Source organism: Pelodiscus sinensis, chromosome 1 (genome assembly GCF_049634645.1).
Source record: "Pelodiscus sinensis isolate JC-2024 chromosome 1, ASM4963464v1, whole genome shotgun sequence".
Classification (NCBI taxonomy): Eukaryota; Metazoa; Chordata; order Testudines; family Trionychidae; genus Pelodiscus; species Pelodiscus sinensis.
In genome coordinates this window covers 308,216,290-308,240,925 of record NC_134711.1, presented here as the reverse complement: position 1 = coordinate 308,240,925, position 24,636 = coordinate 308,216,290, and the positions used below count along the sequence as shown (strand labels likewise).

The 24,636-nt window shown below is 43.5% G+C and overlaps 1 protein-coding gene across 7 annotated transcripts in view; it reads left to right on the top strand.

Moving 5' to 3' along the window:
- The window catches only part of LOC102456275 (N-acetylated-alpha-linked acidic dipeptidase 2), a 65,977-nt gene extending 43,740 nt beyond the window's left edge, over positions 1-22,237 (top strand). For 4 of the 7 annotated variants that reach the window (XM_075919382.1, XM_075919383.1, XM_006118383.4 and 1 more), the window contains 6 exons: positions 3,933-4,024; positions 7,079-7,169; positions 7,829-8,093; positions 16,296-16,377; positions 18,228-18,320; positions 19,695-22,237. In XM_075919382.1, coding sequence (XP_075775497.1) covers positions 3,933-4,024; positions 7,079-7,169; positions 7,829-8,093; positions 16,296-16,377; positions 18,228-18,320; positions 19,695-19,884 — 813 coding nt within the window. In that variant the 3' untranslated portion in view covers positions 19,885-22,237. Of the gene's footprint in view, positions 1-3,932; positions 4,025-7,078; positions 7,170-7,828; positions 8,094-8,236; positions 8,299-16,295; positions 16,378-17,851; positions 18,000-18,227; positions 18,321-19,694 lie in introns of those variants that run through there. The other 3 variants (XR_012900760.1, XR_012900761.1, XM_025182260.2) reach the window with 3 other exon arrangements.
- The last annotated feature ends 2,399 nt before the right edge of the window (positions 22,238-24,636 follow it).

Genomic DNA, 24,636 nt, shown 5'->3' with positions numbered 1-24,636 from the left:
GGGAGGAAAGGGAAGTGTTTGTGAGGCCATCAGCATAGCAGTGACACTTCACACAATGAAGAAAAGTCTGTTTCACTTGCAAACAATCCAACTGCCCAAAGAACCAGATTAGGATTACTTTCTTTCCTCTTTCACCCAAGGAGCCATCTGCAAAGAGAAGTGGTTAAAAATGCTTTGGTTGAAAAACTTAGTGCATCCACCATTACACACCACACCTAAGTTAGGTGTTTGCATTTAGTCAGCTTTGGCTTTGGGTAGATAACTTCCATCTAAATATCATCAAATGCTTGTGGGACACGAGCATGTCTTCTTTTGGAAAAAGCCCCCATGCTCTTGTTAACAGCTTGAATAATACATACGTGTAGCATAGAAAAACAGAGGGTCTCAGAAGCACTAAGTAATTGAATGCTCTCAGTATCAGGGAATTCCCTGTACTACATTATATTCATTCACATTCTCCAATACTTCATTTATCTTGGGGATGTGCTTATAATAATTGGAAAACTTTGTGTATTCTCAGAGCTGTTTGAAATCGATCTTGAAATGATCTGGGTTTATTTTTAAATTAGTTTGTAGATGAAGACACAGCATTATTCTGATTCTGTTCCTTTCTCTTTTTTTCTTCAAAGAGCAGCAAAGAGCAGTTTCTCCAGGGTTTTTTTTCCTGCTATTTTGACCTGAGATGGTTCATTTTCTATTTCTTTCACTTTCTTCTTGCTTTGTTTAAGCATATCCTCATCATTCTTGAGGGAACAGAAGATTCTGATCTCTGATGTGTTTATTCCTCCAGTGCAGCTAAAGCTAATAGAACCCTAATTAGAGCAGTTGTCTTTTTGGGTGCATCTATACAGCACAGTTATTTCAAAATAATGGCCATTATTTCAAAATAACAGTGCGAGCGTCTACATAGCAATTCCGTTATTTTGAAATAAGTTTGAAATAATGGATGGCTTATTTCAAAAACTGTAAACCCCTTTCCACAAGGAATAACACTTATTCCAAAATAGCTATTCCGTAATAGCAGTAGTGTGGACGCTCCACTGCTGCTATTTTGGAATAGCTTCTCCCCAGAGTCATTCAAAGTAATTACTCCCCAATGTCTCCTGGGGCTCTAAATTGAGGTAACACATCCACATTAGGGAAGCCTGCCTCAGACTAATTTTGAGGCTTCCCTGTAGTGTAGACATGCTATTTTGAAATAAGCTATTTCAGAGTATTTCTTCTGGAATAGCTTATTTCAAAATAAGCATGCAGTGTAGACATACCCTTTATGTCCTTGAGCTGATTGTTTACCTTCATAAATTCCTCAGGAAGGAACTGGCAAAACCTTGTGTGGCTTGTGGAGGAACACATTTTCATTTCTTCATCCTCCTCAGGGCAGGGCTGGTGAAAATCAGCACAGGAAAGGGGCTTGAGTCCATTACAACCAGAGAGGTCAAAGAGCCACAGACAGTCCTAAATCAAACCTAGACAGATGCACAAAGGCACTTTCCTCTACATGCTCCTTTAGGATGCCTTCTCTTCCAAAGGTAGTCTAAGATCTTCTTTTAAAGTGGAAAAAGTTCACCAAGTAACCAGGAGTAGAATAATGTGTGAATAATGGATTTTTCAGTTCACCGGCAATTTTAAGAAAATAAAAAGTCTGTTTAAATCTAACAGCGGGTTTCATTGGAACTGAAAATAACCATTTAGACTGATAAAATTAAAATAAATTTAGAAACAAAGATGCTTTAAACTGAAAAATCAAAACATTTTGGTATGAATTCATTCGTTCGTTTGTTTGTTGGTTTATATTTTAATCAATGGTTATTAGGCAGGATGGGTAGGAATAATATGTGTCCTTAGCCTGTTTGTCAGAGGCTGGGAATGGACGACTGGAGAGGAATCACTTGATGATTCCCTGTTCTATTCATTCCCTCTGGGGCATTTGACATGGGCCCCAGTAGAAAGATAGGATACTGGGATAGATGGATCTTTAGTCTGACCTAATATGGGTGTTCTCATATTCTTATGTTCTGTCTCTCTGATAACAGTGCATGTTGTACTTTGAGTTGTAAAGGAATCACTTGGGTAGTGGTTGGAAAATGGAAGTCAATGGAAGCTTTCCTCAAAGGTATAGATAATTGGGATGCAGAACGAGTAGATTTGTCAGTATTGAAATTTTAATTGAAATATCATTCTTTTGGGGAAAATAATTGAGAACCAAGAAAATGTACCACAAGGTCTTGATGCAACAAGTCCGCCAATTATGCTGAGTTAAAATGAGTCTAAGGCCCCTTTACCCCTGTCCCTTACACCCAAGAGAGCAGGCTGTAAGGAAGGGTATCATGCAGGAGTGGAAGTTTTGGAAGAGGGATAGGCTTAAGCATGATCCTCAGTATGCAAGTGAGATCCTTATTTACTCACTCCTCTCTCTGCCCTGGTCTACACTAGAGAGTTATTTTGAAATAATTCCCCTTATTTTGAATAACAAGTGGAGCATCCACACTACCAAGCCCATTATTTCGAAATAAAGGCCTGGTTATTTTGAAATAATAACTCCTGCTTTCTACGAGGAATAACTTTTATTTTAAAATAGTAGTAGTGTGGATACTCCATTGCTGCTATTTCAAAATAACTACTCCCCAAAATAACTTTTACATCCGTAAAAGGGATGCAAATTAGACACATCGCAATTGCAAATGAAGCGGGGATTTAAATCCCCCCGCTTCATTTGCATAAAAATGGCTGCCGCTTTTTTCCGGCTCGGAGCTTTGCCGGAAAAAAGCGCCAGTCTAGACGCGGATCTTTCGGAAAATAAAGCCTTTTCCGAAAGATCCCTTATCCCTCATTTTAAGGAAATGATAGCAACCAGGCAATTATTTCACAAGTGTGTTGTTTTTCTGTAAACTGCAGGCACAATCTCAGAGCTCAGAACCCTAAAGAGTCTCAGTTTGGAGTGTGTGTGCGTACACGCTTACACATACAGTTCGGAGATATATACTGTATATTCAATGCAGAAAGTGAGCCCCTTGAGTATTCTGAAACAGTTCACTCCCAGCCTCATAATGCTTGGGTTTGTGAAATCTCCAGCTTTCTAGGTAAATGTGTTTAATCTGCTTTTGCATACTTTGCTTGTCAGTCACCTTGGTTTTAGGAATTTAAATATACAGGAATTTAAATATACAGGATTCCATCTACCTCTCACTCTTGAAGAACGTTCTTGTGATTGGGAACCTGGGTTCAGTTATCAGCTCTGCCACAGACACCCCATTTGACCTCTAGCAAGTCATTTAATTTCTCTGTTCCCCCTCTGTATAATGAGGATAATAATACTGACTTTGTCTGTCCGGTCAATTTAGATTGCAAATATTTTAAAGACTCTTACTATGTTTATATACAATGTTGTATATAATGGAGCCTCAATCTCAATCAAAACTTCAAGGCATTACCCTTATGGTTATTATTATGGTCCAGATCCTGCCTTACTGTGCATTTGCTTTTCACTCCTCCAATAACACAAAGCAGCCATAATGCAGGCTCAGCCAGTATGTGTGCAGGAGGAAAATCACTCCTGGCTGGGGAAAACTTGAGTCATCTGTCTCCTCCTAGCAAAGGGGTCATTCTCAAGGGGAAGGGAGTGTGGTGAGGCATCCCAGCCTGCCACTCAGAGCATCCGTAAGGGCAACAGTCCTATGGGCAAAAGTCAGAGCTACCCTCAGCATTGTTTTAATTTACACCAGTGATTGGACTATGCCCTGATCAGTACCAGCATTGGACTGGGGTCAAGGAGCCCCACCCCTTTGAGTTGTTCCAAGTACATGATGTTTGTGACTCAGGATTGTGACCCATAGATAGTAAATGACACATGTAAAGCCACGTATGTTAACATTTGAAATCAAGAATAATGCAGATTATCAGTATGTGTCTCCTTGTGTGCTTTGCTTACCCAGATTGCAAGCCCTGACGAGGGTTATGAAGGCAAGACTCTCTATGAGAGCTGGCTTGAAAAGGACCCTTCGACAGAACGTAAAAGTCAACCCAGGCAAGATCATTAATGTTTGTGAGGATTTTGTTCCTTCTCCCTAGGCAGTGTTTCAAATGCATCACTATGTGTTATTTTTAAAATCATCATTACCATTGATCGTGATGATACAAAATTGTCTGGTAGCAGGTGAGTAGCTAGCAGTATCTATGACTTTAGGAAAAGTTTTTTACAAATCCACATGGGGGATAACCTCTGCCAATTGCTAGACAAAAAATTAAATGCCCTGTGAACACTTTGGAAAATAATCTAGTGTTAGATTCTTGTTAGGATGAACAAATATTTCATTAAAAGAAACAGCAACAGTAATTAAGAGGGAGGGTTGCTCTTGCACTAATCATGCTTTTTTGATTATGTTGACTCTTAAATGTAATGACAAATGCATATACGTGTATACTTAAATTCCTTTAAATACACAGTACATTTTGCTATCTAAACTAAAACATTTCTGTGGAAATTATACAGTTGTTTGCATGCTTCTGCCTGTCAAAATTCCTTCTCGCAAGATGGGACTAATCACGTCAGCAAAGTAAATGGAATTTGGCCCCTAATGTTACTTGAGTCATCTGTCCTAAATCTGTTGTCTTGCAGCCCCTGCTCTCCACTGATGAGCAGCTCCTCCACCGATAACATATAGTTTTATTGACTTAAGCAATTTGAAGAGCTGGCCTGTATTAGATTTAATTTCCTAGAAGCATGTACACTTGCAAATACATAAGCATGACACAGACTGTCATGCTTTCTCCCTTCTCTATATACTTGTTTATGTATGCTATTCCTTTCCTCTGTGTTGCTGTTTCGGCCCAGCAGATGGCAATATTCACTTGAAATTAATGCCAGCAAACAGCTACTTCTGCAATGGAAACTATTTGCAAGACTGATTATACAGTGGTCTGTTACATATAAACACATCTTAATATAGAGTCTCCCAAATGATTTCAGTCAACAGTAGATTATTAATGTTTGAGATCATCAAGATGCCCCAGGTGCCATTCTTCAGCTCTCTCACATCAGGCTCCATGTGTCACCTTTTCCAGTAGAGTCTACATCTTAATAGCCTTACCTCACAGTTATGACCTTAGGGTATGTCTACACTACAAAGTTAATTCGAACTAATGTCCGTTAGTTCAAATTAACATTGATAGGCGCTACACTAGCGCTCCGCTAGTTCGAACTTAATTCGAACTAGCGCAGCGCTTAGTTCGAACTAGGTAAACCTCATTGTACGAGGACTAAGCCTAGTTCAAACTTACTAGTGTGTAGCCCCTTAATTCGAACTAGTGGGAGGCTAGCCCTCCCCAGCTTTCCCTGGTGGCCACTCTGGCCAACACCAGGGAAACTCTATTGCCCCCCTCCCGGTCCCGGACCCCTTAAAGGGGCACGGGCTGGCTACGGTGCCCATGCCAGGTACAAGCCTGCCAGCACCCAGCCAGGAGACCCTGCACCTGGCACAGCTCGAGCCAGCCACCCGATGCCCCCCAGCCCTCCCCCTCTTCCCGGGACCAGGCTGGCGGCTCCCGGGAGCTTGCCCAGGACCGCAAGAGGCGGGCACCCGCCTGGTCCAGTGCAGACATCGTGGACCTCGTCCATGACCTCCACACTAGGCACAGGAAAGCAGCCGTCTAGGGCAGGAGAGCTGCCAGCCTGGCCACCCAGGAGCAGGTTTGCATGAAAATCAAGGTGGTCCACTGAGATTCCCGACCCTGAGCCCTGAGCTTAGAATGGCCGTACTGGGTCAGACCAAAGGTCCATCTAGCCCAGTAGCCTGTCTGCCGACAGCGGCCAACCCTAGGGACCCTGGAGGGGATGGACCAAAGACAGTGACCAAGCCATTTGTCTTGTGCCATCCCTCTCCAGCCTTCCACAAACTTCGGGCAGGGACACCACTCCTACCCCCTGGCTAATACCACTCCATGGACCCAACCTCCATGACTTGATCTCACTTCCCTTTAAACTCTGTTCCAGTTGTAGCCTTCACAGCCTCCTGCAGCAAGGAGTTCCACAGGTTGACTATTTGCTTTGTGAAGAACAACTTTCTGTTATTTGTTTGAAGCCTGCTACCCATTCCTTTCCTTTGGTGTCCTCTAGTCCTTCTACTATGGGAACTAATGAAGAACTTTTCTGTATGCATCCTCTCCACCCCACTCGTGCTTTTATAGACCTCTATCATATCCCCCTCCATCTCCTCTTTTCTAAGCTGAAAAGTCCCAGTCTCTTTAGCCTGTCTTCATATGGGACCTGTTCCCAACCCCTGATCATTTTAGTTGCTCTCCCCTCTCCCAGCCTCTCTCTTCCCCTCTCCCACCTCCTTTTCCCAGTCTCCCCCAGTTTTGTTCAATAAAGAGAGATTCTAGTTTTGAACACAATTGTCCTTTATTTTGTACATCAGGAAGGGGGACTAGGGAGGGGTTAGTGGAAGGAGGTGAGGGAGGAATGGGGTACGAGCCCCCGATGGGGAGGACTGGGCTGGCTCTGCGGGTTTCTGGGGGTGGAACCTCTCCTGCAGCCCCCCAGTTGCTCCCTCTCCTCAGATGTCAGCCTGCGGCAAGTGCAGCCGGGCTGATGGCCGAGTGCTGTGATGTGCCCAGTGTGGGTACTCCGGGCAATCCAAGCCAGGACTGCTTTGCAAGCGGGGCACCCCTGAGAACTGTCTGTCCGGGGTGGTGGTCGGGTCCCTTTAAGCAGAGCCCTCGGCTAGCCTGAGACAGCATCTCCACGCCCTAAGTCCTCATCTGATGCCCTGCCGGCACTGCTTCCGGCCATCCTTAACCCTGGTTCAGGGTCCACTCTGTGTGGACACGCTAGTTCGAATTAGCAAAATGCTAATTCGAACTAGTTTTTTAGTCTGGATGTGATAGTTCGAATTAGCTTAGTTCGAATTAACTAATTCGAACTAAGTTAGTTCGAATTAGCGCTGTAGTGTAGACATACCCTTACTTATCAAAAGTCTTGCTCACAAAACTTTGGAAACACTGCTAGCAACTCCTTATGTAAGCATTCATACCGGGTCTAACTGTAGCCTCATTTTGATATTTTTTTCTTTCCTGCTTGTAGAATAAACAAACTGGGATCAGGCAGTGATTTTGAAGCTTATTTTCAGCGGCTGGGAATCACATCAGCCAGAGTCCGTTATACCAAGAATAGGGTAAGCCATCCAGTGTTCCTGAAAGCAGTTGATACCAAGGTCTGACTTTATTTGAGAACAGTTACTCTACAGCTGGCATGTTCAACAGTAATTTTACAAAGTGTTATTCCTGTGTGCACAGAAATGCAATTTTGGAATTTGTGAAACAACAAAACCTGAAGGAATACATCACGCATGCTGGTGATGTGTGTATTCTAAAACCTATATTTACACAAAGAGGGACCTCAATGAAGTGTAGGTAGAATCAGCTTCTGGATAAGAATAGACAATGGGAAGATTATAGTCTGTGGCAAGATGAGGAGGAAATGAGGGAAGAGGTGTAGGAGGTGGCTGTATAGCACAAGATCCAGTGGGACTCGTGTGCTGCATGCGTGCTACCAGATTGTTTAACTTTTTTGGCAATGAGTCAGTGGTATTGGAGCTCAGGATGGGGCCTCTTTCTGGCCGCTACAGACAGAATGTAAAAATTGCTATGCAACTTTTGTTCCTCCATAGTACGTCACAAAATCTGATTGCTTTTTGCCTGATAGGAGAATTCGTCTGTGTCTGGAAAAGAGCTGTCATGATGTGAAAGTTGTAGCAATCTATGTTGGCCATTGTCTGACCAATTTCATTCCTCAAATTGGCTTTATTTAGAACAATTGTTTATTCTCTTTCAGAGAGCAGACAAGTTCAGCAGTTACCCAGTTTACCATACCACATATGAGACCTTTGAGTTAGTAGAACGATTTTATGACCCCACGTTCATGAAACAGCTTGCTGTTGCCCAGTTACGAGGAGGACTTGTGTATGAACTTGCTGATTCCCAGGTGATTCCTTTCAACTGCCAAGATTATGGAGAAGCCTTAAGGACATATACAAATAGAATCTATAATTTGGCTAAGAAATATGAAGAACAGATAGAGACTTATGGAGTGTCATTTGGTGAGTAATGACCGTGCAGCCATTAAACATTTTCATATCCTGAGTGCATCAATTAGAAAAACACAGAGGGGAAAATATTCATTCTTGTGTTACCCAGGGTTTTCAGAACCCCCAGCAGAGGCAACTTAATTATTTCATTACAGGTGGTGTAAAGAATAATTCAATGGGAACACAGCAATTCCATCTGATCAGAGATTAAATGCAAGTAAGCGTGGTTTTGTTTAACAGTGCAATTTATTAGATTTAAGTACACACAGAGATAAACTGTAAGTTTAGAATATCCCAGATGTTTACTTAAATTCTGGAACAGTATTGAGTAATTAACAGCAAATTCTCAGTGGCCAGCTGCTCACCTAACAAAGAGAAAAGATGTCAGGAAAAACATTGTGCAAGATGGCTTCAGAAGATTGCTCCAAAGTACACTCTATTAGCTAATCTTTTATAACTAACTTCTTTTTTTCTTTCTGTGTTTTTGAGTGAGGCTTTAGAGTGGGAGTCCTCCAGGTAGAGGAGAAGCAGATACAGCACTCTTGAGGGAAGCGTGTATTGTGTTTGGGGCATTCTTGCTGTATGCTGAGCTTGTGGTTGTGAGTGAGGGTTGGTGTATGTTCTTTTTTTGTTTTGTTTGTTTTTTCCCCTGTGTTTGAGAGTGAGGCTTATTTTTTCCTCCTTACTTCCCCTTTGCCCTCCCCCTCCCCTTCATTGGCAGGTGAAAGCTGTTGGCTTCTAATTAAAGTTTGAATTCTAGAAGCCTCTGCTGATTGGCTGAGCCTTAGTAGGGGGAGGGACTTTCAGGCACTCCAGGGCCTTATAAGGCAGTGGGTAAGCGACCAATGAGCTTCCAAACAGGTGAGTGCTAACAGAGAGTTTAGAGAGGGAGTTTGGAAGGGGAGAGGGAAGGGGGCGAGGGTCTCGTGCTTTTCTTTTAAAATCCCTTCTCCAGGACAGCAGCTATGGATGGTGATAGGTCTGCTGTTGTTACCTGCGCAGCATGTGCCATGTTTGTCTTCCTCCCAGAAGAAAGAACGGATTTCATCTGCACAAAGTGCAAGCTGGTCGACATTTTGGAAGAATAAATTAGAAGACTGGAGGCCCAAGTATCGACCCTACACTCGATTAGAGAGGATGAAGACTTCCTCGATAGAAGGCAGCGTTTAATCCTTCAAGCACGGCAGACGGAGGAGCCAGTGACCAGGCAGATAACTGGCAGCATGTAACTTCTAGAAGGGGGGGAAGGCCAGCATGGGAATCCCCCGATGCTATAGAGGTAAGTAGGCTCTACAGTGCTGAATGCTTTGGAAGGGACCTCACAAGGAAGAAACCGGAAGGGAACACCATCTACTGCAAGGCATGGGATGCATAGTCCTAGGGATGGGGGTTCCATGGAAACCACCCCCAAAAGAAAACGACAGGTGGTGCTGGTTGGGGACTCCCTCCTAAGAGGGACTGAGCCATCCATCTGCCTTCCGGACCTGGAATCTCGAGAGGTGTGCTGCGTACCGGGAGCTCGCGTTCAGGATGTCACTGAGAGGCTTACCAAACTGATCAAACCTTTGGATAGCTACCCCTTCCTGCTTCTCCACGTGGGAACTAACGATATGGCCAACAATGACCTTGAGCCGGTTACTGCGGATTACGTAGCGCTGGGAAGAAGGATCCAAGAATTTGGAGTGCAAGTGGTATTCTCGTCCATCCTCCCTGTTGAAGGGAAAGGACTGGGCAGGGATCATCGAATTGAGGACGTAAATGCGTGGTTGCGCAGGTGGTGTCGCAGAGAGGACTTTGGTTTCTTCGATGTGGGACTCTGTTCTGGGCACAAGGATTGTTAGGAAGAGATGGGATCCACCTAACGAAGAGAGGAAGGAGCATCTTCGCGGGCAGGCTTGCAAACCTAGTGAGGAGGGCTTTAAACTAGATTCATTGGGGGATGATGACCAAAACTCTGAGAGGAGTGGGAAAGTCGGACACCGGGAAGAAATGCAGAGAGGAATGAGCAAGAAAGAAGGACAACTGATTCAAATGAAGAAGATAGGGCGATGAACTGGTTACCTGAGGTGTTTGTACACTAATGCGAGAAGCCTGGGCAACAAACAGGAAGAACTGGAGGCCCTGGCTCAGACCAGGAAATATGATTTAATTGGGATAACAGAGACTTCGTGGGATGACTCGTATGACTGGAGCGCTGTCATGGAAAGATATAGACTGTTAAGGAAGAACAGGCAGGAGAGAAAAGGAGGAGGAGTTGCACTGTATGTAAGCAAGCACTATGATTGCTCTGAACTCCAATATAAAGAGGGAGAAAAACCTGTTGAGAGTCTATGGGTTAAGTTTAAAGGAGCAAACAACAGCAGTGGTGTTGTGGTTGGTGTCTGCTACAGGCCACCGAATCAAATGGATGAGGTAGATGAGGCTTTCTTTGGACAACTGAGTGAAGCTTCCAGATCGCAGGCCCTGGTTCTTGTGGGGGACTTTAATCACCCTTACATCTGTTGGGAAACCAATACAGCAGTACACAGGAAATACAGGAAGCTTTTGGAGAATGTTGGGGATAACTTCTTGACACAAGTGCTGAAGGATATGACCAGGGGCCTTGCGCAGCTTGACCTTCAGCTCACAAACAGGGAAGAACTAATAGGGGAAGTAGAGGGATGACAACTTGGGAAGCAGTGATCATGAGATGGTAGATTTCAGGATCCTGACCAAAGGAAGAAAAGAGAGTAGTAAAATACACATCTTGGACTTCAAAAAAGCAGATTTTGACTCCCTCAGAGACCTGATGGGCAGACTCCCCTGGGATGCTAACATGAAGGGGAAAGGAGTCCAGGACAGCTGGCAGTATTTTAAAGAAGTCTTATTGAAGGCACAGAAGGAAACCATCCCAACACGAAGCAAGAGAGGCAAATATGATAGGAGTCCGGATTGGCTTACAGGGGAAATACTTGGTGAACTTAAGCACAAAAAGGAAGCTTACAAAAAGTGGAAACTTGGACAAATGACCAGAGAGGGGTTTAAATGTATAACTAGAGAATGTCGGGGGGTTATCAGAAAGGCGAAAGCGCAAATGGAATTGCGACTGGCTAAGGATGTGAAGCATAACAAGAAAGGTTTCTACAGGCATGTTAACAAGAAGGTGATCAGAGAGGGTGTGCAGCCCCTATTGAATGAAGGAGGTAACCTAGTGACAGATGATGTGGGGAAAGCTGAAGTACTCAATGCTTTCTTTGTCTCTGTATTCACGGACAAGGTGGGCTCCCGGACTATTGCACTAAGTGACGCAAGATGGGATGAAGGTGGACAGCCCTTGGTGGGTAAAGAACAGGTTAGGAACTATTTAGAAAAGCTAAACGTACACAAATCCATGGGTCCGGACTTAATGCATCTGAGAGTACTGAGGGAATTGGCAAATGTCATTGAGGAGCCTTTGGCCATTATCTTTGAAAAGTCATGGAGATCGGGAGAAATCCTGGATGATTGGAAAAAGGCAAATGTAGAGCCCATCTTTAAAAAAGGGAAGAAGGATGATCCAGGGAACTATAGGCCGGTCAGTCTTACCTCGTTTCCTGGGAAAATCATGGAAGGAATGCTTAAAGAATCCATTTTGAGGCACTTGGAAGAGAGGAAAGTGATTAGGAATAGTCAGCATGGATTCACAAAGGGCAAGTCGTGCCTGACCAATCTGATTAGTTTCTATGATGAGGTAACTAGCTTTGTGGACGTGGGAAAGTCAGTGAATGTGCTATACCTTGACTTTAGCAAGGCTTTTGAAATGGTCTCCCACAATATTTTTGCCAGCGAGTTAAGGGAATGTGGATTGGATGAATGAACGGTAAGATGGATAGAAAGATGGCTAGAAGGCCAGGCCCAGGGGGTAGCGATCAACGGCTCGATGTCAGGATGGCAGTCGGTTTCTAGCGGAGTGCCCCAAGGTTCGGTTCTAGGACCAGGTTTTTTCAATATCTTCATTAATGACCTGGATGAGGGGATGGATTGCACCCTCAGCAAGTTTATGGATGACACTAAGCTAGGGAAAGAGAGGTACATACGCTTGAGGGCAGAGATAGGGCCTAGAATGACTTAGACAAATTGGAGGATTGGGCCACGACAAATCTGATGAGGTTCAACAAGGACAAGTGCGGAGTCCTGCACTTGGGACGGAAGAATCCCAAGCATTGTTACAAGTTTGGGACCAACCAGTTAAGTAGTAGTTCTGCAGAAAATTACCTGGAGGTTACAGTGGATGAGAAGCTGGATATGAGTCAACAGTGTGCCCTTGTAGCCAATAAGGCTAATGGCATATTAGGTTACATTAAGAGGAGCATTGCCAGCAGATCCAGAGATGTCATTATTCCCCTTTGTTCAACTTTGGTGAGGCCATATCTGGAGTATTGTGTCCAGTTCTGGGCCCCCCACTACAAAAAGGATGTGGACGCATTGGAGAGGGTCCAGTGGAGGGCAACCAAAATGATTAGGGGCTGGAGCATATGACTTATGAGGAAAGGCTGAGGGAGTTGGGTCTGTTTAGACTGCAGAAGCGAAGAGTGAGGGGGGATTTGATAGCAGCCTTCAACTTCCTGAAGGGAGGTTCCAAAGAGGATGGAGAGAAGCTGTTCTCAGTAGTGACAGATGGCAGAACAAGGAGCAATGGTCTCAAGTTGCGGTGGGAGAGGTCCAGGTTGGCTATTAGGAAAAACTATTTCACTAGAAGAGTGGTAAAGCACTGGAATGGGTTACCGTGGGAAGTAGTGGAGTCTCCATCCCTAGAAGTGTTTAAGTCTCGGCTTGACAAAGCCCTGGCCAGGTTGATTTAGTTGTGATTGGTCTTGCTTAGAGCAGGGGGCTAGACTTGATGACCTCCTGAGGTCTCTTCAGCTCTATGGTTCTATTATTCTATAAAACACATAGGCCTTAGTGACCCCTACTAAATCATCACTTTTTCTAAGTTTTAATAAACTTGTAATTCTTTATAAACTTGAAGTCTTAAGGTCTTCCTTCCACCAACTTTTTCTGTCTCAGATGTTCACTTTATTTCTCCTCCTCCTATCTGATAAGCAGAGACTGTACTTAGTTGCTTCTGAAACTTGTTTCTGAAAATCTGACTCCAAATTAACCTTTAAACTTCAAATTAACCAAAATAACTCAAAATTAACTATGTGGTGTTCTATTCTATTAATTTATGGTGGTTGAATGCACATAATTTTGTTGCATTTGGCTTGATCAAATTATGCTGTACACCTACCCCTAAAATCCAGGGTAATACTTATATTTATAAAACTGAACTTTGAGTTGATTTGTAGCAGAATAAAACAACTCATTTTAAAATCTCTCTAAGAAGTTTCTTAATATGACAAAGTGTTGTTAGGTCAGAATCATACTTTCGTCAGTAGACAAAGAATGGTCTAGTGGTTGTGATGAGAGCCTAGAAATGAAAAGATACAGCTTTACATCCTTGCTATACTACAGACTCAGCTGTGTTCGCCCTTGGACTAGTCACTTAGGACATGTCTCACTAGAAAACTATTTCAAAATAAGTAAAATCAAAATAATAACTCCTGAAATAACAAAATCGAAATAGTGTGTCCCCACTACGGTGGAGCATTGAAATTAGTCAGAATTGTTTTGAAATAGCATGTCCACACTGATTGGAGCCTGCCTGGGACTTAGAGCCCCTGGAAGCACTCAAGGGAGGACACCAGGAAGGCAGAGATTTCCTGAGGCTGCTCAGGCAAGCTGTGGTGTGTGCTTTCAGGGGCTCCTGTCTATGGCCACACCTCACATTCCACTCCTCCACTGCCTCCCCCCTCATGGGACACCAAATGGATGCAGTGTACTCTGGTGGCCTTAGTGGATGCCACAGCTCTCACACCATGGAGCCAAAGCTGCTGCAAAGCAGTGCCAGGCTCAAGAGGCTCGTGCTGCACTTCACGGCGCAGTATTTCCACACTGCCCACATACTGCTCCAGTAGGATGGGGAACAGCCCAGACCGCAGGCCCTTATCACCTAGGTCCTGGCGCTCTGCTGCTATTCATGCCCCTCAATCCTCTGGACACGGTGGAACACCACCTCTGGTGGCACGAGACCAGTTCGGACTGGTGGGACCTGATCATCCTGCAACTATGGGATGACCAGCAGTGGCTCCAGAACTTCTGCATGCGGAAGGCCACCTTCCTGGAGCTCTGCGAGTGGCTCTCCTCTGGCCTCAGGCAACAGGACACCTGACTGAGACCCCTCACCCCCATGCCAAAACACATGGCCATCCCCCTCTGGAAGCTCACCACGCTGCACAGCTACCATTCCGTGGGGAACCAGTTTGGCATGGGGAAATGCCCAGACAGGGCTGTGCTCATACAAATAGCGAAGGCAAGCAACCACGTGCTGCTATAGAGGGTTGTCACTCTGGGCAACATGGACACCATTGTGGATGGCTTTGCTGCCGTGGGCTTCCCCAACTACAGGTGGGCCATAGACAGCACCATATCCCCATCCTGGCCTCTGACCACCATGCCTCAGCACCATGTCCCATGATTCCAAAAAGTGGATCTTAAAGAAACAAATATTGTAAATATGATTTTTTTTTAAAGAACTAGAGTTAGCCGCACTGGATTTGTTTGTGATAAATATACGTGTATATTTTCAGGAGACCTTTTTCCTCTTTGGCCATCTCCTGTTTGTGAAACATGATCTGTTGCTAAATGGTGGCTATAATGTCACTGATGGCTAAACTCTGTCCTTGCCATTCATTCCTTGCCATACATAACTCCCATTCATTGCACAGAGGCAGCCAAGCATAGAGACTTGACCTTAGAGAGGTGATTCAAGTTAGAGAGGAGATGGCCTTATAGGGAGGGACCAACTCTGGATTAGCCAGGGTTTTCTGAAACACACGGTTAAACACGAAGTACTCTAGATGCTTCCTATTTGCCTAGAGAAATTGTATTTTTTGCAAGGTTCTGAAGTTTACCCTTTTTGCAAATTGGCCCCTATTACTCAATGACCCAGAACCATTCATTTTGTCAAGGTTTAAGAAAATTAGCTGTAGAAATGAAATAGACACTGTTATCAAAGGCCTGTCCATGCTGGCTGCCGTAGAACCAGTACAGTTCTGCAGCTGCATAGGGAGAGCCTGCCCAAGGGCGTGGCTACCCTGTATGCCACAAAGCTCTGTTCCTCTGGGATTTTTGCTGCAGCTGCTAAGAGGGTTTGGATGTGTTGCTGAGGGACAAGTGAGGAGGAGTTTGGGGATGTGTATGTGTTCTGCAACTACAATTATCCAATGGGCCTAGACTCCCACATAATGGGAGGCAATCCAGGTGTTGAGTAGCATCTGTAGAATGACTTTACCATCATTCTACGCCTTGGCAGGGCAAGTTTTCCCCCTTGGAATTTCACTAGAATCATAGGATTGGGAGAGACCTCAGGAGGTCGAGTCCAACCGCCTGCCCACAACAGGACCAACCCTAACTAAATCATCCGAGCCAAGACTTTGTGAAGCTGAGACTTAAAACCTCTAAGGATGGAGATTCCACCACCTCCCTACGTGGACCAGGTGAGGGTGTGGGGGCACCCATTTTTCGGACCCCTCTCCCAGTGCTTCTCCACCCTTCTAATAAAATTAAGAAGGTGATGAAGCACCCTCCTAGTAAAAAAACTTTTTATCCTCCTCGTAAAAAAAACTAAGCCAGGCTTGTCTTAGTGTGGATGGAGAAAATGATCACATAAAACAAGTAAAGGGTGGGGAGAATCACCTAAGGTGAAAACCATGCACTCATTCCACAGGTAGGCAGAAGGGCAGGAAATTTGATACATGTCACACTTCGTCATATAATCTCTGCAGTAAAATTAAAAATGCAGATACAGGGTTTTCCTCCCCTCCATCCACCCCAATCTCAGAACTTCCCCTTTGCAGAAGGTTCCCCAAGAAATGGTTTCAGCATTTTTACATTAAATACTCGTTTCATTCCTTTGCTGTAGAAATGTTACTAGACACTTTTCCTCAGCACTGCTGGCATGGATAAAATAGGTTTTCCATGTCATGAGAGGGCACTACAGCCCTTTAAAAGTCAGATCCAGAAGAAATGGGAAAGCCAAGGATTTCTCATTGGCAAATAAAAAGAAAAATACATGTTTTTCCTCAGTAAGTGAAATGTGTTTTGTTCAAAGCTCTTGGTGTGAAGCTGAAGTAAAAAAGGTCTTTCTATTTCTAGGTCCCCTATTTTCTGCTGTGATGAATTTCACAGAAACTGCTGCAGATTTTCACAGAAGACTCAAAGAGCTTGATGTGAATAAGTAAGTTATAAAAAAAAAGTTGTGACAAATTCACTTCCATGTTGCTCAACTTTGTTTGATGAGGACAAAGTCCTGCAATCCTGAATGAAGCCTCGACCAGAAAAAATTCTCGTAGAAATCTGTGAGGGTACGTCTACAAGGCTGGGCTAAACTCAAAATAAGCTACGCAACTTGAGCTACGCTACTTGCATAGCTTAAGTTGAAATAGCTTACTTTGAATTTGGGCATGTCTGCAGAGTACTTATTTTGAAATAGAGCACACTTCCTCTGACCTCACGAGGATTACAGGAGTCAGAGTAAGAAGGCTGGACATTATTTCAAAATTATGTTGAAATAATTGCTTGTGTGTAGACACGCACTTTGTTATTTCGAAATAACATCAATTATTCCAAAATAATGGTGCTGTATAAATTTACCCTAGGAGTTTTCCTGAGCGAGAGCTGCAGGATTTGAGCCTCAGCACATTCTGTTTCTTGGGCACACTGACTAAAGAACATATGAACTTTATGATCATTTTAATGACTATCTTACATAATACAATGAACACATTTTTCACGTAAAAGAGCGGAGACCAATGGAAAGCTAGTGTCTTCTTTCTTTGATGGGCTCTTTCTAGTACTGTTTAATAAAACACAGGTATCCATTGATCTTAAAAGGGTGGCCTCTCGATTTGTTGTTTATATAATGGAAAGTTCCCCCCAGTCTAATATGCAGTTTTTATTCTTCTAGTTTGTGTGAAGAGTAATCAGTCTGAAGCAGTGTCTTCTGGATTCAGCTGTCCTTGTTTGAAACACCATGGCTATGTCTAGACTACATCCCTTTTTCGTAAAAGGGATGTAAATTAGACGTATCGCAATTGCTAAGGAAGCGGGGATTTAAATCTCTCCCACTTCATTAGCATAAAAATGGCTGCCGCTTTTTTTCCGCATGGAGCTTTGCTGGAGAAAAGCACCAGTCTAGACACTGATCTTGTGGAAAATAAAGCCTTTTCCGAAAGATCCCTTTTCCCTTATTTCAAGAGCATCTAGACTGACGCTTTTTTCCGACAAAGCTCCGTGCAGAAAAAAAGCGGCAGCCATTTTTATGCTAATGAGGCAGGGGAGATTTAAATCCCCGCTTCATTAGCAATTGCGATACGTCTAATTTACATCCCTTTTACGAAAAAGGGATGTAGTCTAGACGTAGCCCATGTGTTTAGTAGAGCACATAGTGATGATCCAAGAATTCTTGAATTCTAATAACAGTTTAGAACCGATCTTTTTCCTTAGCACCGGGCAACTGGGCAACACATACAATGCCTGGGTGTCATTTTCCTCTTTTACATCATAATACTTGTTTGCCCAGTCAAGTGCATGGGGAAGGTTAACTAGTTATTATTTGATTAGTGCTTTGTAAACTAGAATAGGGCTGGCACTGGTTTGTCTATCCCAGAAATATTTTTCAGAGTTTAGAAATGTTTATTGTTCTGCATCAGGATGAAACTGAGACCTTTTGAAGTTTTTCAATGAAAAACCAATAGTGTCATAGTCAGGACACTCAACTGGGAGGCAAGAGAACTTGTTCAAGACCCTGCTCTGCTTAATTTGGCACAGAAATTTGAACCCAGGACTCCCACATCCCAGGTGAGTGTCCGTACCACAAGGATGTTGCCTATTCTGAAGTTTGGAGGTGTCTCCCTCTCTGGTTTTGACAAAAACTTCACCTGAAAAACATTTGTCACCTAATGAGCATTTTCTGCTTACAAAAACAACACTGAAAAATTCCCAGCCAGCTGTATTAGGAAACCATATGGTTCATGCATTTTTGTGCATTGTTGTCACGTGCAATGGTTCTTTCTTTATCTCCTGTAGTCCACTTGCTGTGCGCATCATGAATGATCAGCTGATGTTTGTGGAAAGAGCTTTCATCGATCCTCTTGGTTTACCAGGCAGGAAATTTTACAGGTAAAACAAGTTATTCAGACTGCTCTTGAACATTTTCATATTGTGAACAAGCTTCCTAAAATAGAGCTCTTTTTGTGAACACCTCCTACACCTTCACTGTGTCACTGAGAGTGCTTGGTTACAAGAAACAGTAACTAGGGCAGTTTTAAAGCAGTCAGATGAAAATAACTGTGCTGGTTACAGAAGTGAGGACATGGTTCTGCTGATTCCATCCCACCTGGTGATGGAGCAGATTTGGGAGACTAAGAGGGTGCCAAAAAACACTGAGGTTGCAATTCTTTATGTAGCTCAACAGCACATTTGGGCTATTGAGTTTCCATTGTTGGATGTAGGACTGCGTTTTTAGTAGTATTAAGTGTGTCTGAATTTTGTTCTTAGATTTCAAAGCACTTCATAGTCTTTAACACATTTATCCTCACAACCTCTCTATGAGTAGGGAAAGACTGTTATTGCCCCATTTTTACAAAAAGGAAACTGAGACACAGAGAGGCTAAGTGACATGTCCAGTGTCTCACAGGACCTGTGGTGAAACAGCAAATGAACCCATCTCTTCTCCATGCCGGTGCTATTGCACTAACCACTGGCCCATCCTTCTTATCACATGGTAAGGATTGATTATACCCTTGAAGGATTTTACACTTGAGTGCAGTAATGCTATTCTGTCTCACAAGAAGGGTACATTGTACTTATAACATTTATGGCCATGTACCTATAGTGATGGAGCAGTTTGCCTCTTTGGTGTAAAGCGTATGGCTGTACCTCATTTTGCCTCAGTGCTTCAGTTTCATTGAAGTACCCAGTTACTTCAGAAAAAGGATGCCAGTGATATGACCCCTGGTCAAATCAAATGTATTTCAATCCCAGGGCGCACAGAAATCCAAAGCCAGTCTGTAATTCTTTGTGAGCTAAATGGGCATTCATGCCTCCTCAGGTGCACTAGCCTCCAAGGAAGCAACCATTCACCCTCCCAATACTAAATCCTTCCCCATGCTTGCAAGGATTTCAGCTAGAGCTGGTCACATTACCATCCCCCCCTTCCTCCCACATTGTGTGGCTGTTTGGACAACTCAGGTTTTTGCATCATTTCAAAGTGTACTGCTATTTCATCTAAGCAGAAAAATTAAACTTGAGGCAAACATTTTTCATCTCCCAATGAAAGGGGGAGCCAAAAGTTTTTAATTTTGGCCTAAAACTGAAATAAAAATGTATGGAAACGCCAAATGATATTAAATACACTGAAAATTACCTTTTTTTAGTCTCATTCCAGCACAATTTTTGCTCTCTCAGGGATTCCCCTCAGACATGTTTCAGTAGCTCCCCTTGTTCTCCCTGTCCCTCCTTCTTGCCTAAGGCTTTTTTTCTCTTTCTCCACAGACACATTGTTTTTGCTCCGAGCAGCCACAATAAGTACGCTGGAGAGTCATTCCCAGGGATCTATGATGCCATGTTTGATATTGAAAACAAAGCAGATCAGCGCAAAGCCTGGGAAGAAGTAAAGAGGCAGATCTCCATTGCAGCCTTCACTGTGCAGGCTGCAGCTGGGACTCTGAAGGACGTTGCATAGGAATAAGACACCAGCAGACATGGCCACATGGCTAACTCTTAAAAAATGGAAGTGAACACACTAGAGTGATGCCATTTCTGCTTTGTGCAGAGTATTTACCAGGGTTGCAATCTAACCAATTTTGTGCATACAGAAATCCCATGGGAGTTAGTGAGAGCTGTGGTTATGGGACTGATAGTTAAATAACTCCCTGTCTCTTGGTTCTCTGAGACTGGCATAACTGCTGTGTTAACAACAGTGAAAAAGACTCTAGAAGGAAAAAAAGAAATCAATTTTGCCTTTTTGGAGAATAATGTCAGTTATATAATATATAATAACATGGCTTATATAGTCCAAAGGATTCACTAATTTTGGGAACCTCCATTTTTTGGGTTTCCAGTACTTCTAAAAATTCATGGTCTTAAAGTGCATGTGTACTAGAGAAACTAGAACCTGCCATTGATGCAGTTTTGTGAGTGGTAGAAACTATAATACGGACAGGGTTCTGGGGTTTAACACCATCAGACTTAAGGGTGTTCTGAGCAGGACTAAACAACATGGTAAGAACTTCTGAACTCTGCACTGGGGCTTCTACCCCTGAGGTATCTTGTGCATTAGGTTCCTCTATCACTTAATTTTGCTAGGCCTGGTCTATACTAGACCAGGAATGTTGGCTTAATGTATACATATCCAGCTATGCAAAATGTATAGCTGGAATCAGCTTACCTTACGCTGAGCCTTGGTGGCGTCCACACAACGGAAGCCCAACCAGAGAAAACACTCCTGTCAGCTTCCCTTACTCCTCGCAAAAGGAGGAGTATCAGTGTTTGATTTATGGGTCTACACTAGACCCGCTAAATCGAATGCTAGATTGACCTGTGGAGCATCAATCTTGCGCTAAGTATAAATGTTCCTCTAGTGTGTACAGTGATTTAGGGCATAAGAATCACAGTACTGGATCAGACCCATGGTTCATTTCTGACAGTGATCAGCACCACATGCTTCAGAGAAAGGTACAACACACTCACAGTTGTCTCCTCATAGAGACTGATTTACCTATACTCTTTGATTGTGGTTATGTCTATAAGAGATGGTGAGCACCACAGTCCCAACTTACTTCCATGGTATTGGATGCACTCCTTCTCTGAAAAGTCCAGCGCTAGGACTCCCATGCTGCTCACCCATCATCAGTGAACATTAGACATTGTAGGTCCAGATGCTTTTATGCTATTTTTAATAATCAAATGAAATACTAAAAAAAAAAAAAAAGATTTTTATGTGCAGGAGTTTGAAAGCCCTCAGGCCGAGATTTTCAAAGGGAACGGAGAGTTAAGCACCAAAGTCCCTTTTAAAATTTCCCTTTTCAAAACCCCAATTTATAAAAGATCACTATTCAGTAGTGTTTAGAGGGAAAAGAGCCAGTAGAAAAGCACTATCTATAGGCAGTGCCGTCAGGAGAGAGCGCTGTGTGGTGAGGCCCTGATCCATAGATAGAAATGGATAGAAATATCTACCCGCGGAAGACAGGCACAACAGGACTCTGGGCAGACATTTCTATCTATATAGGTTTCTGCTGACAGTGGGCACCGAACGCCCACTATTTTTTTCCTGTGGGTGCTACAGCTGCGAGCACCCACAGAGTTAGCGCTTATGTCACTGTCCCTTCTGTGATGAGCTACCTGCTCCATTTGTAACAGCTGCCCTCTTTAATTGGGGAAGATATTTTATATCATGCCGTCACCCACCAGCTGATGTCTGGTGACAGAGGTGAAAAATGTTTTCCCAGAATGATATTAATTACTGTTCTGAGTAGAAGGGATGGAATGCTCAGCATTTCTCCTTCAACTTCTAGAGGACTAAAGTAGACGCAATTTTTATCTTCTAATGTTACCTGCAAAAACTCAAGTTTCAGCCACCTTAGAAGTTAATTTAAATTCAAGGATGAAGGAAGAAAGTAAAATGACCACATGAAAAGCGAATTGAAGTGCTTCTCAGAAACCAGATGCTGCATATTAAAAATGGACCAAATGTTGCTTGGAGTAGGGATTTTCCTCCGTGACTTGACCAACATTTTTTCTTTTCCACTGAGTGTGCAATATAGCACATTATTGTTACCTTCGGTCCCAGAGGTGGCTATATTTCTGTGACTCTGACTGCAGATAAGAATTTTGGGATTTATCAGTCTGTCAATATGAATGGATAATATTAAATATCATATACACTGCCCTTCACAACTCCACTTATCCAGTGCCTACACTTTGATCCATTTATTCAACCAATCTGAAGCAATTTGTGAGACATGTAGCCTTAAAGTTTGTGACTCTCAGCATTTAAAGCTTAGAAGGGGACAATAAAGCAGTTTGAAAAAATTAAACTTGGATGAAACTTGTGTTTGGTCTGCTAGATGTCTCAGAAAAATAACTTCGGGGAACATTGCCAGATAGGGTACATCTGCCCTTTTAATACATTTTCAGTGGAAACAAGATAGGAGGAGCCTTACTCTAAGCTACGTCTAGACTACACCTCTCTGTCCAAAGAGAGATGTAGATTAGGCATGTTGAAATTGCTAATGAAGCAGGGATTTAAATATCCCACGCTTCATTAGCATAAACATGGCCACTGCTTTTTTTCGAAATGGCGCTTTTTTGGAAAAAAACCCCAGCAGTCTAGACACGGAGCTGTCGAAAATAAACCCTTTTTTGAAAGATCCTGTATTCCTCAAAAAATGAGGTTTACAGGATCTTTTGAAAAATGGTTTATTTTCGATAGATCTGCGTCTAGACTGCCATTTTTTTTAAAAAAAGCTCTGTTTCGAAAAAAAGTAGCAGCCATGTTTATGCTAATGAAGCACGAGATATTAGGCACGTCATTAGTAATGTTGACATGCCTAATCTACAGCTTTCTGTCGACAGAGAGGTGTAGTCTAGACACAGCCTTAATGGGGTCGATGCGGATTGTAAAACAGTAGGTTCAAATCTAGTCCAGGTTGACAGTGATCAACCACCTAGGGTGTGTCTTCACTGCAGGCCTTACCGCGAAATAAGCCACACAAATTGAGCTACGTCAATTGTGTCGCATATTTCGAAATAGGGAGTGCCTACACAGCATTTATTTCGAAATAGAACACTCTTCCTCCGACTTCCCTTATTCCTTGTACAATGAGGGTTACAGGAGTCAGAGTAAGAAGTCTCCCATCTTGACAGTATTTTGACATTATTTCAAAATAACTTCCTGCTGTGCAGACAGAGTTATTTTGGAATAGAGCTAGTTATTTTGAAATAGTGTCGCAGTGTAGACTATGGGACAAGAATCAACATAAAAAGAAGTAGCAAAACAACCATTTAATTGCCATCTCTATTATTTAGCCTTACAAGAGGCCCTAGCTTGAACTAAGTTAGAGACTCACCCCTTTAGCTATGAGACATAATATTTAAAGTAGGAGCATTTCATTTGTAATGTTGTTGCTGCTGGTATTGTTGCATCTTTTGAGTGACTTCTGTCTCCCATGGCACATCAGCTGGTAAATGGTAATGCATACGAACATGGGGCAATAATTTATTCTTAGTTCAACTTCATAGAAGCCTCTACAAATTTCACCAGTGATTAAATTAGTCCACTGTGTCGTAAGCCTAAAACCATTCCCGTCTCACACAGATAAGAATCAAAAGTAGCTCGATTACAGTAATGGAGTGGTGAGGAGTCCTGTGGCACCTTATAGACTAAACAATGCATCTGACGAAGTGGGTCTTTGCCCATGAAAGCTTATGCTCCAACGCTTCGGTTAGTCTATAAGGTGCCACAGGACTCCTCACCGCTTTTGCAGATTCAGACTAACACAGCTACCCCTCTGATACTTGACAGTAATGGAGTGACACAACAGTAAATCTAGTAAGAGCTCAGAACCAGGCCTGATGCCACACAGAGGCAATGTGAGTTACAACAGTAAATTTAAGCGATGGAACTTACATGCCCTAAATGGGTTTGGACCTGCATACCTCAAAGTGTCTGTACCTGATATGGCCAGTGCTGAGCCATGGAGGCAGGTTGCTGACCTACTGATGCGCTGGTTTCAAGGTGGGTGGGGAGCTGTTGGCAAGGGATTTTCCTCAGGATGAATTCTGTACATTGAAGTGTTTCCTGTAGGCTGTGAGAGGCTAGCTTTATTGGCCACCAGGACACACGCTAAAGCAGGGGTGGGCAATAAGTTTCACAGTGGGGGGAGAAGAGGGCACTCCAAGAATTTTGGTAAGTGGTCAAGGGCTGCATTTTTCTATTATATTTAATGGAGGATGTGGGGTCTGGGAGGGAGATTGGGTTTAGAAGGCTGTAGGAGGGGGGCAAGGTCTGGGAGGGAGCTTGGGTGCAAGACAGGGTTGTGACCTGGAGCAGGGGATTTGGAGTGCAGGAGGGGGTGCTAGGTGCAGGTTCTGGCCAGGAGAGGTTTACCAGCACAGGTGGCTCCTGGCAGGCAGCAGAGCGGGGCACTCAATAAGGTAGGCTGCCTGCATCCTACACCATTCAAAGCTGTTGGCTGCTGCTGGCAAGCATGTCTCTGTGCACCTCTTGAGGGAAGGAGCCAGCAGGTTTCCTCAGGCTGTCCACACCCTCAAACACCACTCTCACAGCTTCCATTTTCAGGCAATGGAAGCTGTGAGGCTGGTGCTGGGAACATGAGCAGAGAGTGGAGACCTGCTGCTCCCTTCCCCCCCCCCCCCCCCAGGGGCACACAGAGTCACGCTTGCCACCAGCCTCTTGGCCGTAGCTCTTCCAGGA